This window comes from Gopherus flavomarginatus, chromosome 24 (assembly GCF_025201925.1).
Source record: "Gopherus flavomarginatus isolate rGopFla2 chromosome 24, rGopFla2.mat.asm, whole genome shotgun sequence".
NCBI classification, from domain to species: domain Eukaryota; kingdom Metazoa; phylum Chordata; order Testudines; family Testudinidae; genus Gopherus; species Gopherus flavomarginatus.
In genome coordinates, this window is record NC_066640.1 from 12,452,023 (window position 1) to 12,466,152 (window position 14,130).

General features: G+C 48.0%; 1 protein-coding gene across 1 annotated transcript in view; it reads left to right on the forward strand.

The window, feature by feature from the left end:
- Window positions 1-778: 778 nt before the first annotated feature.
- The window catches only part of LOC127040123 (calcium/calmodulin-dependent protein kinase type IV-like), a 45,003-nt gene continuing 31,651 nt past the window's right edge, over window positions 779-14,130 (forward strand). The window contains exon 1 of the mRNA XM_050933922.1: window positions 779-1,988. Coding sequence (XP_050789879.1) covers window positions 1,891-1,988 — 98 coding nt within the window. The 5' untranslated portion in view covers window positions 779-1,890. The remainder of the gene's footprint in view (window positions 1,989-14,130) is intronic.

The following is a 14,130-nucleotide window of genomic DNA, read 5'->3' on the forward strand; positions in this document are numbered from 1 at the left end:
TGCAACCCATGCTCCTCTCTCCAAGCTCCATGCAGGTGGCTACAGATCTTTGTTTAATTCCTGGCCCCACCACAGCTTGTGACCCTGGGACAGTTCACGGAGGATGGGAGCTTTCCAAAGGCCTAGCTCTCCTCCCACTGCAACCAATGAGACTTTTATCACGGACTTCAGCGGGAGCAGAGTTTGGTTAATCCTGAGTACTTTTGCAAAGCTCACCCTCAAGCTCCCTGAACCTCAGTTTTTATCCTGTAGAGGAACTGGAAATCCCCCTTTAAATAGTGTGAGAGCCCTCTTGTGGTGCTCACTGGGTTCTGTGCTTTACAAACCCGGCCGAGCAGCAGTATGTGTATGCAGCTAGACCACGGGTGTGTAGCTAGTGAACATTGTCATTGGGACCCCCGGTGCAGTTTCTACATATTATTTGGTTGCATAAAGACCAAAAGATTGATGAAAAGTGCTGTAGCTGAGCTAGATATTGTCTGTAAAAGTGGCATAAGAATCCTTCCTTTCCCTCAGCCTCTGTAAACTCATCGGGGCAGGTTTTATTTTGTGTCTGTACTAGCACCATGGGACTCAACTCTTGGATGGGAGGAGGCCTCTATTTGTTCCTATGATATATACTAGTCATATGAATGCATTGGGTAAAATTACCAGGGTTATTTAAGGAACCAGCTGTCAGGTAGGGTTTTTTGTGCTGTGATGGAGATTGCAGTGAGAACAAAGAGCCATTTGATGGCACAAGAGAGCCAGCTAGAAAGAAGGGGCTAGAAATCGTTGATGTTTCTCGTAAAGGTCACTTGTACGTTGCAGCTGCCGGGCGTGGTGTTATGCCTTCCTCCAGACCCCCAAGAATGACACAGCGAGAGAGAAATGTGTGTGCTGATTTTTGAATGCAGTGCAGAATTGCTTGCACAGATGCAAAACTGCCTGCCTCTCCCTAGCCTTCTCTTTGTGGACAAGGGGGACGTCTGAAACGTGAAATCCTGGGATTTTCCATAGCCAAGAGGGCTGGGACCACAAGCTGCAAATTTCAGCAGCTCAGTGCATATCAGAAATCTTCCAAGACTGCAAATCTGGGAGTTACTCTGGGATGGTCCAGCCAGTTTGGGACAATTTGCAACACGGGCCTTGAGCATTGGGTCAAAGAAGCAGAACCCGTAGTAGAACAGAAGTGAAGGTGCAGTCAGAGGTGAGGATGTTTTTCTTCCCAACTAACCCAAGATGTTTGGAACTTTAAAGAGCGAACATTGAATCGGGGACAAATGCGCACAAAGGATTCACGAGAGCGATGCTTCAATACGCAGCGATTCCTTCTCTGCGGTTCTGTTCAGTAATGAAATCAAAATGAATATTAATCAAATTGCAAAGAGCAACTAGCTGAAAGGATTCCGGATGATGCAAGCCACCGGCAGAAGGAAGCATATTCCAGAAATAGAGGACACCACTGATGTCTTGGTTTCTGCTGTTTCCTGAGAAAAATATCAAGACACAAATCTCCTAAAGTGACCATCCTCAATGTGCAGGAATATTTGCTGTCTCTCCTTATGTGCATGGAGGGAGATCCCTGCCTCAGCTAGCATTGCTAGCAGAGTCTATGAAAATCAGGTTTTGGCACTGAAAAGACACGAAGGTGCAGGAAAAATAAGGAGGCGTGCAGAGACATCAGGAAAAACACAGGGGAGAGGAATCGATCTGACTAAGCCCAGCGTGCAGGTCCGTAAGGACAGAGATTTGTGGATATAATTTTATTCCACCAGAGAATCCCGAGAACTGCTTTTTAGTCCATCTGTATGTTTGACACTGGAATAGGTGCGGAGGGTGGGAAGTCACAGCAAGATTCCAATCTCTGCCCCACGTCTAGCAGGAAATTCCTTTCTGCGGCCCCCCAACATGCCTGCCTCCAAACCCGGCACGGAGTACTGGATTGATGGCTCCCACCGCAACACTGCCCTGGAGGACTTCTACACTATGGGTCCGGAACTGGGAAGGTAACGGTTTAAGGTTATCGGGATTTGATTCGTGGTGTGGGTGAGCTTTGCGTCTCTTGCTCCTGATGATGCCTCTTGCAGTTGGGGGTCAAGTGCACGTGATAGGTAGGTCAAGAGCCTGGAGTGAAATGTGGAGCAGGTCTCCCAATGGATGAGAGAGAGGGGTGAATTGTTTTCTTTAGATCATGCAGCCCAACCTCAGGAGCAGGATTATATCTGGTAGGTGATGAGGGAGATCAGTTCAGGGTTTGTAGGACTGGGCCTTTCCTTCTCTGGAGCCTGATCTTATAAAGGGTAAAGTGTCTTCAGTGGCTCTTGCTTTATGTTCAGATTATTCCCGACTCTCACACCTTCTGCCAGAGTGACTTTGGCATGTCAAGAAATGCGCTCTGCCATGATTCACCAGGCGGCGGGATGCCTCCTCCCTGTAACGGGGTAAACAGGGAGGTGGCAAAGTTTGCAGACGGTACAAAATTACTCAAGTTAGTTAAGTCCAAAGCTGACTGCGAAGAGTTCCAAAGGGATCTCACAAAACTGGGTGACGGGGCAACAAAATGGAGGATAAAATTCATTGTTGATGGATGCAATGTAATGCACATTGGAAAACATCATCCCAACTATACATACAAAATGATGAGGTCTAAATTAGCTGTTACCACTCCAGAGAGAGATCTTGGAGTCATTGTGGAAAGTTCTCTGAAAACATCCGCTCAATGCGCAGCAGCATTCAAAAAAGTGAACAGAGTGTTGGGAATCATTAGGAAAGGGAGAGATAATAATAAATACCATAATGCCACTATAGAAATCCGTGGTACGCCCACACCTTGAATACTGCGTTGGTTCTGGTCACCCCATTTCGAAGAAGATACATTGGAATTGGAAAAGATACAGAGAAGGGCAGCAAAAATAATTAAGGGCACGGAACAGCTTCTGTATGAGGAGAGATTAAAAAGACAGACTGTTCAGGATGGCAAAGAGATGGCTAATGGGGCTAGGAGAGAGGTCTATAAAAACATGACTAGGGTGGAAAAAGTGAATAAGGAAGTGTTATTTACTCCTTCACAGACCACAAGAGTCAGGGGTCGCCCAATGAAATTAACAGGCAGCAGGTTTAAAATAAACAAAAGGAAGTATTTCTTCACACAACGCACAGTCAACCTGTGGAACTCCTTGCCAGGGGACGTTGTGAAGGCCAAAACTTGAACTGGGTTCAAAAAGGAACTAGATAAGTTCATGGAGGACAGGTCCATCAATGGCTGTTAGCCAAGATAGTCAGGGATGCAGCCCCAGGCTCTTGGTGTCCCTAAGCCTCTGACTGCCAGATGCTGGGGCCGGATGACAAGGGATGGATCATTTGAAATTGCCGTGTTCTGTTCGTTCCCTTTGAAGCATCTGGCACCAGCCACTGTCAGAAGCCGGGATATTGGGTTAGACGAACCATTGGTCTGACCCAGCATGGAGTTTCTATGTTCTTAAGCACCAGACAGTTCAGGAATTGATAACAAGGACCAGAGCCTTGGATGTGAATCTGCCCCATTTTGCAAAGGAAGTTCTGTAAAAGTGTTTACTCCCTGTCCAGGCCTTGGGGGGCTGATATGCAATGAGTGTGATGGGTCTCAGTCCTACTCCTACTGGGCTTTTGTCCACCATTGCAGCTGGTGCTCACCAGCTCTCTTGTCAGTCTGGACTATAAAGCTAATGACAGCGGATGTGAGAGCTCATTCAGTGGACAGACCTGCGACTTATTTCTGATAGATCCTAACATGGAGCCATGCTCTCATAACGGGCAGGGCATGTGCCCTGCTTTGTTTATGTTGAGATTTGCGCTAAACCAAGCCAGGGTGAAATTTCCAGACTCGTCTCTATGTTGGAGAAAAATGAGATTTTAAAGTCAGCCAAATGTTGTGCTTCAAACCCTAGAATGTGTCTTTTTGAGCAATCGTTTTCTCCAACAAGGGTCACTTAAAGGCCACTATTTCTTGTTTGCATTGCAGTAGTGCAGAAGGGGGCCGCTCAGTCAGGGATCGAGGCCCTGTGGTACTAGGTTCTGTACAAACAAAGAACAGAGACAGTCTCTGCCCCAGAGAGCTCACAATATACAAAGGGTTCATTGATATCAATGGAAAGGCTCCCCTTTACTTCAGTGGGCCTTAGATCAGGTTCTAAGTGATTCAACAAACAGATGGGACGGAGGGGGCGGGGCAGAGGGTGAGAGGACAAAGTGATGGGAGAGACCAGTGTGGTTGTGGAAATTCGTAGACACAGAGTTTCTCTGATCCAAATCCCACTGAAGTCAGTGGAAAGCCTCCTGCTGACCAGTAGCTGGTCCTTGGTTTCAGTCCTTACAAAGAAATAGGTAATTTGCAAAACCCAGATCTGGAGCTTGGTTCAGATTGGAGGTACCCGCTAAAGTTCAGGAGAGTTTGAAGCTGGAATGTTGAAGCCCTCCTGTCAGTGGTCAGTGGAAGTCAGATTTTGCTGTCATCCTAGTGGCTTCTCTTGGGAATTAATTCTTCTTTGTTGTTTGATTAAACCAACGAGCAGTCGTCAAGCGTTGTGCAGCTCAATGACCAGTTGAGAACCTCAAGCCATTTACCCCAGCTGGCCTGTAATCCCTGGGAATGCCCTGCCCTTGGGTAGTTACTGCTAGTGATTAAAATGAAAAAGGGAGGGAGGGCAACAAACAGCAGATGTGGGTATTTTAGGTTTTAGGACCGACATTGTTTCAAACTGTTGCCTACAAGGGCTTTCTAGAGAAGGAACCTTTGTATTTTTAACCAGCTAGCTCGCTTGCCTCGTGAGTTTCTCATCCAATGCTTACTGATTGTTATTAAACAACCTAATATAAAAATGACAAATCTGCAAATGAACAAAGGAAATTCTTCCTTGGAAGTGGAGGTGAGACTGGACAGGTTTAAAATGTGCATTAATATTAGCAATAGGTCCTGAGGGCTGTTGCAATAAATACACAGTTTAGGAATGTTTTAAAGCGCTTATATTTTTATCCTGATCTGTGAAACAAGTGTGACTGAGCCTGTGTGTGTAAATCCTTATTAGGGACTCTTTTTAAAAGCTGATTCTTTTTTCTTCCTTGTGACCTGTTAAACCCTATCATGGCCACAAGCACAGAAGAGTTTTTAAATCTGTTTGCTTTACTCAATCAGCTGTGAGAGCTCAAGAGGCTCAAGAAATGTGCAAGGAGTAGAAAGGGGCAGGAACAACTGAGGTAGGATGGTGCACTGATTAGGGCACCTAGCTTCAGCTTTAGGAGACCTGAATTTAATTCCCTTCTCTGCCACAGATGCCCTGTGTGACCTTGGGCAAATCACTTAACCGCTCTGGGCCTCAGTTTCCCATCTGTAAAATGGGGATATTAGCCAGGCCCCTGCCTCCCAGGGGGCTGTGAGAGTAAATGCATTGGCAGGTTGTGAGGGGCTCTGATGTTATGGTTATGGGGACCATAGATATACCTTAGAATGGCAGCTGTAGAGAACTGGAAATGAATTAGCTCTGCCGGTTTTCACTTCATATCCCTGCCCATCCACAAAGGCACCAGGCTATTTTAAGGCCTGATCCAACACCCTTTGGCATCGACACCAACTGACACCAGTGGCTTTCGATCAGTCCCTTAGAGAACAACGCTCTGGACAGCTGCAGACAAAGTACCTTCGTGTCACTGGAGCAAAAGCTTGGCTATTTCTTTCCTTTTTTTTTTTTTTTTTTGTTGCACTCATAGCTCTTCAATGTCCAGAGCCATCTTTCAGACACACAAGTAGCCTTTACTCACGTGACTAAACCCCTTAATTTAAGGCCCAACCCTGCACTGTTGAAATCAGTGGGAAGTTCGCCACTGGACTGGGGCTGGGTGTGATTCACCCGCCATGCACAGGGCCAGTGTAAGACCTGCAGCCTTCAAGCCCCACTTAAGCCTTCAAAATAGGATATCACTATTGCATGGGTTTCACACTGGCCGTGTGGATGGGGGGGGTCAGTTTCGCCCCCACGTGGATGAGGGTTTGCAGGGTTGGGCAGAGTGCCCGTTGTCTCCAGCAGCTCTTGATTTAAGGCCCCGTTCAGTCCTTTGCTGGGCTTAAATCCTGACATAGCATTCCATTGTTTGACCCCATTTCATTGCTGTGGTAGAACTTCCATCCCATTGACTTCCCTGGAAGCAGGACAAGATTTAGTCTCTAATAGAAACACTAACAAAGCTCTTAACTGCACCACAGCTCAGATGCGCTTCTAGACAGAGCCAGGGCCTTCCAGAGGATTCAGGGGGCCTGGGGCAAAGCAATTTCAGGGGCCCTTTCCATAAAAAAAAAGTTGCAATACTATAAAATACTATATTCTTGTGAGGGCCCCTGCAGGACCTGGGACCTGAGGCAAATTGCCCCATGTGCCCCCCCACTCTGGGCGGCTCTGGACAGAGCTGTGCAAAGAGCTGGTTTTTCGGTTCACTGGCAGTTTGGCAAAATTGGAGGGGAAATCGTTTCAGGATGACCCGAAATGAATTTTTTTGACTTGTTCAGCAAGTCAGAAAGCAACAACAACAAAATAGTTTCAGGTCAAACTAAATGTTTTGTGTAGATTTTGAGCTTTGTAAAATGTTCTCTAAAAGCAAAACTGAAGGCAGTTTTATTGACAAACCAACCGGTTCCCTTTTGAAAATATCAAAACAAAACATTTTGATTCCTTCAGAATTTTGTTTGTTTCCCAACCAAAACAATTCAGCAAATTTGACACGAATTCGTGATGCATTTCGGTCAACCCAACTCTGCATTTTGGCCCCAAAAAAGTTTTGGTCAAAAATTTTTGCCCCGCTCTACTGCTCTATTAATGAAAAACCCCGGAAGTGGGGGAGGAAAAACCTCAGGTTGCCAGTAAAAACCAGAGGCAAAGAACAAGTGGAGTGTCTGTTAGCTCTTGGCTTTGTGTCGCCAGATATTAATACTGCAGATGTGGATTTTATTAATGCTTTGTCTGAGAAAAATAGCACAGCAATCAGAATGAATGAGCTCCAAGGGAACTGAATTTAAATTTCATTTCTATAGACTTTGGGAGGTTATTTTACTTTCTGGCAAATGATGTGAAGCTAATACTTGAACTTGAAAATCCATCCGCATTAAGTTCCAAGGGCTCTTCAAGGATCCTAATAACAGACAAGGCTATAGCTGACTGCAATGGAGAGTCAGTTACCCTTCTTGTCAAAGACGGGGCTGATTCTCTGTTACTCCATTCCTGTACTTGGAGGGTAGAGTTGGGAGATTATAGGGGCTTTAAGATACTTTTGTGTTCCCTGTATTCTTGCAACATCCAGCCCCTGGTGTAAGTTAGAGCAGTCTCAGGGCTGCTGTAACGTATGTTGTTTCTTGGGTCCCCCTGTGGGAAGCAGAGAACAGCTGTAGGGCTTTGCACTCCATACGTACTCCCAACACAGCCCCCATACCAGGAGCTGGAAGCAGGACTGATGCAGAGTCTTGACATCAACCGTGTAGTGGCAAGGGATATTCTCAGGGGGGTTTATGGATTAAGAGAGGACTCAGGCATATGGAGGTGGGTTGCAGAGGCCCTGTAGCAGAAGTGGCAGTCAAGGAGTTAATCCTCCCAAACACATGTTCTGCCTTCTACGGGGAGGGGGGCGGCAACTCGTCAGGGATGAGAGATGAGGGGAAAAGAGCCCAGACCCTGTGCTGAGCACCTGCAGCTCTCAGTGAAGTCTGTGGGAGTTCTCACCCGGGCTCAGCACCACCTCAGTATTTGACCCAATAAGCCAAGTCCAGGGCCCACTCCTCCATCAGGCTGCCCCTCAGACAGGGATACACAGACTGAGGCTCGCGAGCTGCAATGTGCCTCCTGCAGCTCTTTGCCGCACATGCTATTAAAATGCTGTGTGATTTAATTACTAACCAAGCTAAGGTATTAACCAGTCAGGATGCTTGTACTCTGCTATTAACCAATTGTACGTGATAAAATAATAATACTTAGTCATTTTGCTGTGAGAATTGAGAATACCTATAATAATATATAAAAGAAATATTTCCCTGCTACACTGTTTAAACATGAACATATAGTACAATAGACAGTGAAAGACGGAATTCACACTCCTGTGACTCTTTTGGGTAACTTTGATCACTGATTTGGCTCCTGAATCACTGAGGTCTGAGTATCACCACCTTGAAACAACAGCCCAACTAAGAAGATCTGTTGTGTTCTGTGTAAGTCCTCATACTGCACTCAACACTACAGTATCTCAGCGCCGTCCTTTGATTTCAGTAAAGCATTTGTAACACCGGCCTTTGTAACAGTGGATATTTATAGCCTGCTGGGGCCTTTGTTTTTATTTACTATTATGTATTTCTTTGTATTGCGATAGTGCCGAGGAGCTCCCGGCAGGGCTAAGGACATCGTGCCCCCAAAGAACTTACAATCAAACTCAAGGACGTTCTATTTATTTAGCAATGGAAGCTTTCTGCAGCCCACTCTGCCATTGCAAATCCGGGGCACGAAGCCGGCTTTGTCACCTCCTCACCTGCACATACCTTACAGCCGCTAGAGAGAAATAGCAACGGGTGTGGGAGGGGATTCGAATGTGGGTGCAATTGAAACGTCCAGATTTCAATCAAATTAATTTTGTTCCTTCCAAAAAAACCTCCTCTGTCTGAATTGTCAGTCCTTTGCCTCGCTCTCTCTTTTTTTCCTTTCACAACTTGAAATGCCAAGTACTGTGTGTAATCTGAAGTGACAGAAAACCTTTCTCCGCATGCATTTGTCACTTAGTGCCACCCTGCCTCTGGTGCATTGAAACTGACCGAGCAGAACACCTTCTGCAGACTGATTTGTAGCCAATGGTTTCTTCTAATCAAAGGGTGAATTGCAGCACTCAGCTTAAAGGAGGGGTGGGGGGGAAGTCCATGAAGCAGGGTTTCAAGGCCCTTATCAGACAAATGAGCACAGACATGTGATATTTATCAGGCGCAGGGGAGGAGAGCTTTGGAATATTGCACAAATCAGTTCCAAAGACAGACTGGATTGAACAAAAAATGGCCAACCAGCGAGTGAGGTAATAGTTTATTCCCGGTAAAAATTAATTGCTGAAGGATATTGCCGTGAGGAAGAAAAGATAGGCCCTGAGTCTGAAATGTGATCTACACAGGTCCCGGGTCTACCTGATATGACTTGTGGGATTGGGGCCCTAAATCCCATATGCTTGGTTGATTATCGGTGGGGAAAATGTGGATTTTTATCCTGCTTTCAGTGTCTTATAAGTATAAAATTAAAATATCTACATCTCAGTGATGTAAGATGAGAAATTGCAGCTGGATTCTCAATCAGCGCTGAGTATAACATGCAAAATCCTGCTGTGTCTTAGTAGTGTCAGCGCCCCCAGGTGAGAAAAGGTGCAGCAGAGAACATCCTCAATTACATCTGTACAGGAACTGGGCTGACTAGAGTGCTTTGCTTGCATGTTAGACTGGGAGGACCTAACAAAGGGGAAGGGGCCAGCCTGCCTGGAGGTGTGGCCATCCCTGCATGTTTGAGGCCTGATTTGCAGTTATTTTGGGGCAGGGATGACTTTCAGCCATCTTTGTGCTTGCTGTATTCTGGGGTTATGGAGGCCTGGGGAGTTTGTTTCCCTTGGCCCATGGGAAATAGAGCAGCTGCAGGGCAGTACACTGGTCCAGTCACAACCCCCAACCCAGCCCCTCAGCTAGGGGCTGGGAGCAGGGTGTGCATAGACCGAGGGCTGGCTCCAGGGTTTTTGCCGCCTCAAGCAGTGCGAAAAAAAATAAAAGCCGCAATCGGTGGCACTTCCACCACTCCACTTTCTTCTTCATCAGCAATTTGCCGGAAGGGCCTTTCCTCCGAGAGGGACTGAGGGACTCGCCGCCAAATTGCCACCGAAGAGCCCAGCGTGTCACCCCAAGCACCTGCTTGCTGAGCTGGTGCCTGGAGCCAGCCCTGCAGAGAGCCCACAGCACGCCAGCCGGGGGAGGCCTCTGCACTGGTAGCATGGCCCTAGAATGCCCTGGATCAGGGAGCATCTCACAATAGCCAGGCCAAAACTCGGCCCATAGTCTTTGGCTCCTCCTCCACAAACGATGCTATTGGATAAAGTGTGCACTCGCATTAGAAGCAAATCCAGTCTTTTTTCAACTAATTCCATCGTTACACATTTTCCAGTCATCTGTAAAACAAACACAATTATATCTCCATTCCCAGTCAAGGTTGATTACGGATATTTATACAGAACATTAAGTAGAAGTAGAAGATTGACTCTTTTCTGGAAGCTCAGAGACGGGGCCAGCGATACAGACTGACTGGGGTGTAGCTAATTTGTCTAAATCCTGCCGCTGCCGCTGATAATGTTATTGGAAAACACAAAGGGTAAGAGGCTCTTGTGTGTAGACTGACACGCAAAACTGAGCATCTCTTAAACTCTGAGCTGATTGTTTGTAAATGATCATCCTAAATGCAGGATTTGGGCTCTAAAGTAGCCATGCAGAACGTTCACCTTGAACGGTAGATGGATGAGACACATCCAAGTCTGGTGTTGGAGTCAAACTTTGCATGGGTGACGATAGGTTCAGGATGCTACGGTTCTGTTCCTGGCTCTGCCACTGAGTCGCTGTGCAACCATCTGTGCAAAGGGAAGAATAAATACGGAGTTGGGGCAAAGAATCGGAACTGACACTTGATTCCCCCCCAAGACAAGAAAGTCAAAGAGTAATAAAATGTGTTCAGTTACTCAGAGTGGGAATGAACCTGCTAAGAGGAATCCTGCATCAAAGCTGAAATTGCAAGGTTGACGACACAAGCAATAGACTGATTTCACTGTCCGGTGGTTAGGAGATGTTGTGAACTAGATCTAAAAATTACTGGCAACTGCCTGACACTGCAGGGGATTTTAAACATAATGAGTCCTCTTTAGTAACTTGAAAAGGCTTAATTTTGTACACTAGTACCTTTCCTGGACCATTTTGCTGGTCCTCAGAAAACTGGAAAAGCATTTTGGGGGTCTAGTGGTTAGAGCAGGAGACTGGGAGTCAAGACCTCTGGGTGCTGTTCCTGGCCTTGGAGGGGAGGGGGAATCAGGACTCCTGGGTTCTATTCGCAGCTCTGCTACTGGCAATACTAGGTGTCCTTGGACAAGTCACCTCTGTTTTCCCAGTACAATGGGAATAATAGCACTTAGCTACCTCATAAGGCTGCTGTGAACCTGAATACGTGTGCAAACGCTATGGATGGCAGTGTTTGCTGCCCTTCCAGGAAGCCCAGCACACACAGACCAGAGCTCAAGAGCGAGAGCAGAGGCAGCTCCAGGCACCAGCGCAGCAAGGGTGTGCCTGGGGCGGCAAGCTGCAGGGGGCGGCCTGTCGGTCGCTGTGAGGGCTGCAGGCAGGCGGCTTTCGGTGGTGCGCCTGCAGGAGGTCCACCGGTCCTGTGGCTTCGGCGGCAATTCGGCAGTGGGGACGCCGATGGTGCGGCACCAGCAGCAGGCATGCCGCCGAATCCACGTGGCCAGTGGTCTGCCCGCAGGCGCGCTGCCGAAAGCTGCCTGCCTGACGGGCTTGGGGCAGCAAAAACCGTAGAGCTGCCCCTGAGCCGGAGACAGAGGTGGGTTCAAAATGCAGCAGAGCTTGTTATGCAGCGGCCACTGACCTTGCTGACATGGAAGAATAACCAGCATCAGTCCCAGAGGCACAGCTCAATCCATGCTCTTCCCCCAGCCCTCATCACTCTGGCACATGTGTGCCTGAAACCTGCTCTGCATGTTCACATTCACTTCCTCCCCTGGCGATTAGGATGACGTCCCAGCAAAGCACAACCACCCCAGGGAGCCCCATTGGAGGGGCTCCAGGCGAGACTTGGTCTGCAAAGCTCCTTGCCTGGCATCTCTTCCTGGTTAAAGGATGGCGGACGTGTAGGGTGACCAAATAGCAAGTGTGAAAAATCAAGACGGAGGTGGCTGGTAATAGGAGCCTATATAAGAAAAAGCCCCAAATATCAGGACTGTCCCTATAAAATCGGGACATCTGGTCACCCTACGGGGGTGCCGTGCCTTTCATGGCGCAGAAGCCACCTGACTCCTTGTCTCGGAATGACGAGACCCACTCCTGGCTGCTGCGTAAGTGGGGGAGGCACAGAAGAGGGGACGGGTGGGGAGGGCCAAGGGCTGGTCCTCCCTGATAATCCTCTTTACGATTTAGTTATTATTTCGGTAGTGCACCGGGCCTGACGTGCTTAGAGCCTGCCCTGGTTTGCAAACTGATACAAGCCCCTGTACGTTCGCTCTCACTGCAGTTTAAGACACAGATTTTCGTACCAGTAGAACTATGACACTGACACGGAGGGAGGTTATTTTTTATCAATGGCGTTTTACCCGTACGCCCCTCTGAGGATGGGTTATACAGATATAAAGGTGTCCTATACCGGTATAGATGATGGGACCTTGGGACCATAGTTTGAGACTTAAAGTTTTTTTTGCCTTCCTCTGCATGGGGGGTGGATTGCCTGCTGGGATCATCCTGCCATGTCTCACCTAATCAATTCCCTGCCATCGCAGGGGCACTGGTGCCCCTCTGTCCCTCCTGTTCTCTGCCTGGGGCGTGTAACGGGGTGGTCGCCTTGGGACTAAAATGCCTTGGTTTAACTGCAGTCACTGGGCTCAGCGTGACATTGGATGGCCTGTGCTCTGCAGGAGCTCAGACTACATCTATTGATCCCTTCCGGAATTCGAGGCAGCTATGAAATGACTGCTATAAGCAACTTTACACCAGCATAACTGGGAGGGTGCTTTCTTTATATCATCTAGTTAAAACTATGCAACTGCTGTGTGGAGACAACCTCTGAGAGGTGCTTTGGGCCTGGTCTAACCACAGCGTTGCATGGATTTAACTGGAAGGCAGGATTTTAAACTGATTTAGTTAATCCAGGACAAAACCTTGTGTGGACACTTAATGTGATTTAAACCCGGCTTGTATCCATTTTGATGCCAGCACAATGGACATAAGCCAAGTGTAAATGACATTGAGGGTGTCCATACAGGGTTTCATACAAGTTTGAAATAACACTTTTAGGTAAACTGGTGCAATTTAGAATGCAGGCAAGGAGGCCACATTTCCAGAAGCATCTACGAGACAGGTTCCTAAGTCCCATTTTGAAAAGTGCCTAAGGGCCAAATGTTTAAAGGTATTTAGGTGCCTAAAGATGCGGATTAGGACCTAGTTGGAAATGGATTAAGCTAAGAAGGAATAAGTGTGTCTACACATGGAGGTATTCAGGAAGAGTTATTGCAGTTTAAACGCACGCACTATCTCAGCCTAAACAACTTTCCAGTGTAGAGAAGCACTTAGACGCTGATGCCCCAGTCTCTTTTGAAATGGGACTTAGGCTCCTAAATCAGGTACTCTTGAAAATGTGTCTCTACTTTATCTGAATGGTGGGTAATCAGGGCTCAGGGTTTGCTTGTGGCGCGAGGTACTCCACAAGCAAGGGAGACATCGCAGGCTCTGGTTTCCCCGCGTGCTCCAGCTCAAGTCCATGGCCCAGGGGCCCTGCCTCGGAGCTTACAGTGCCAGTAGAAGACAGCTGCCTACCAAGACTCCAGAGTTCCTTGGTGCAAATATAATTTAGGGACCCCCTTCCCCATTGCGAAATCCACCCCCTTTGAGCTTCCCCACAGCCCCAGTCCAGCCTCCTGTACATCTCTGGACCCTCAGCTGGTGCCCCCATAGCCGCAATCCAGATCTCCCACACCTTGGCCCCTGCCTAGCTTCCCTCCAGCTTCATTGCAGGCCCTCTGCAGACCTACAGCTTGTCCCCCTGGCCCCCCTTGCTCCCCTCTAGTTCTGATCCCATCCTCCCAGCTCTCCCTCATCCCACTCCAGTCCTCAGCTCTCCCAGCCCTGATCCAATCACCCCACCAGGCCCTTTTAGCTTCCCTCCTGCCCCCACTTCTCTGATCTCCTTCCCAGACCCATGTCAGGCCCCCACAAGCCCTCCCCCAGCTTTCTACCATGGTCCACGCTCTGCTCCCAGACCCTGCAGCTCTGCTCCAGCCCCCTGAGCTGTGCTCCAACCCCCTTTCCTTGCCTGCCTCAGCTCTTATCTAGCCCCCCAGCTCCACCCAGTTCTGCTCCAA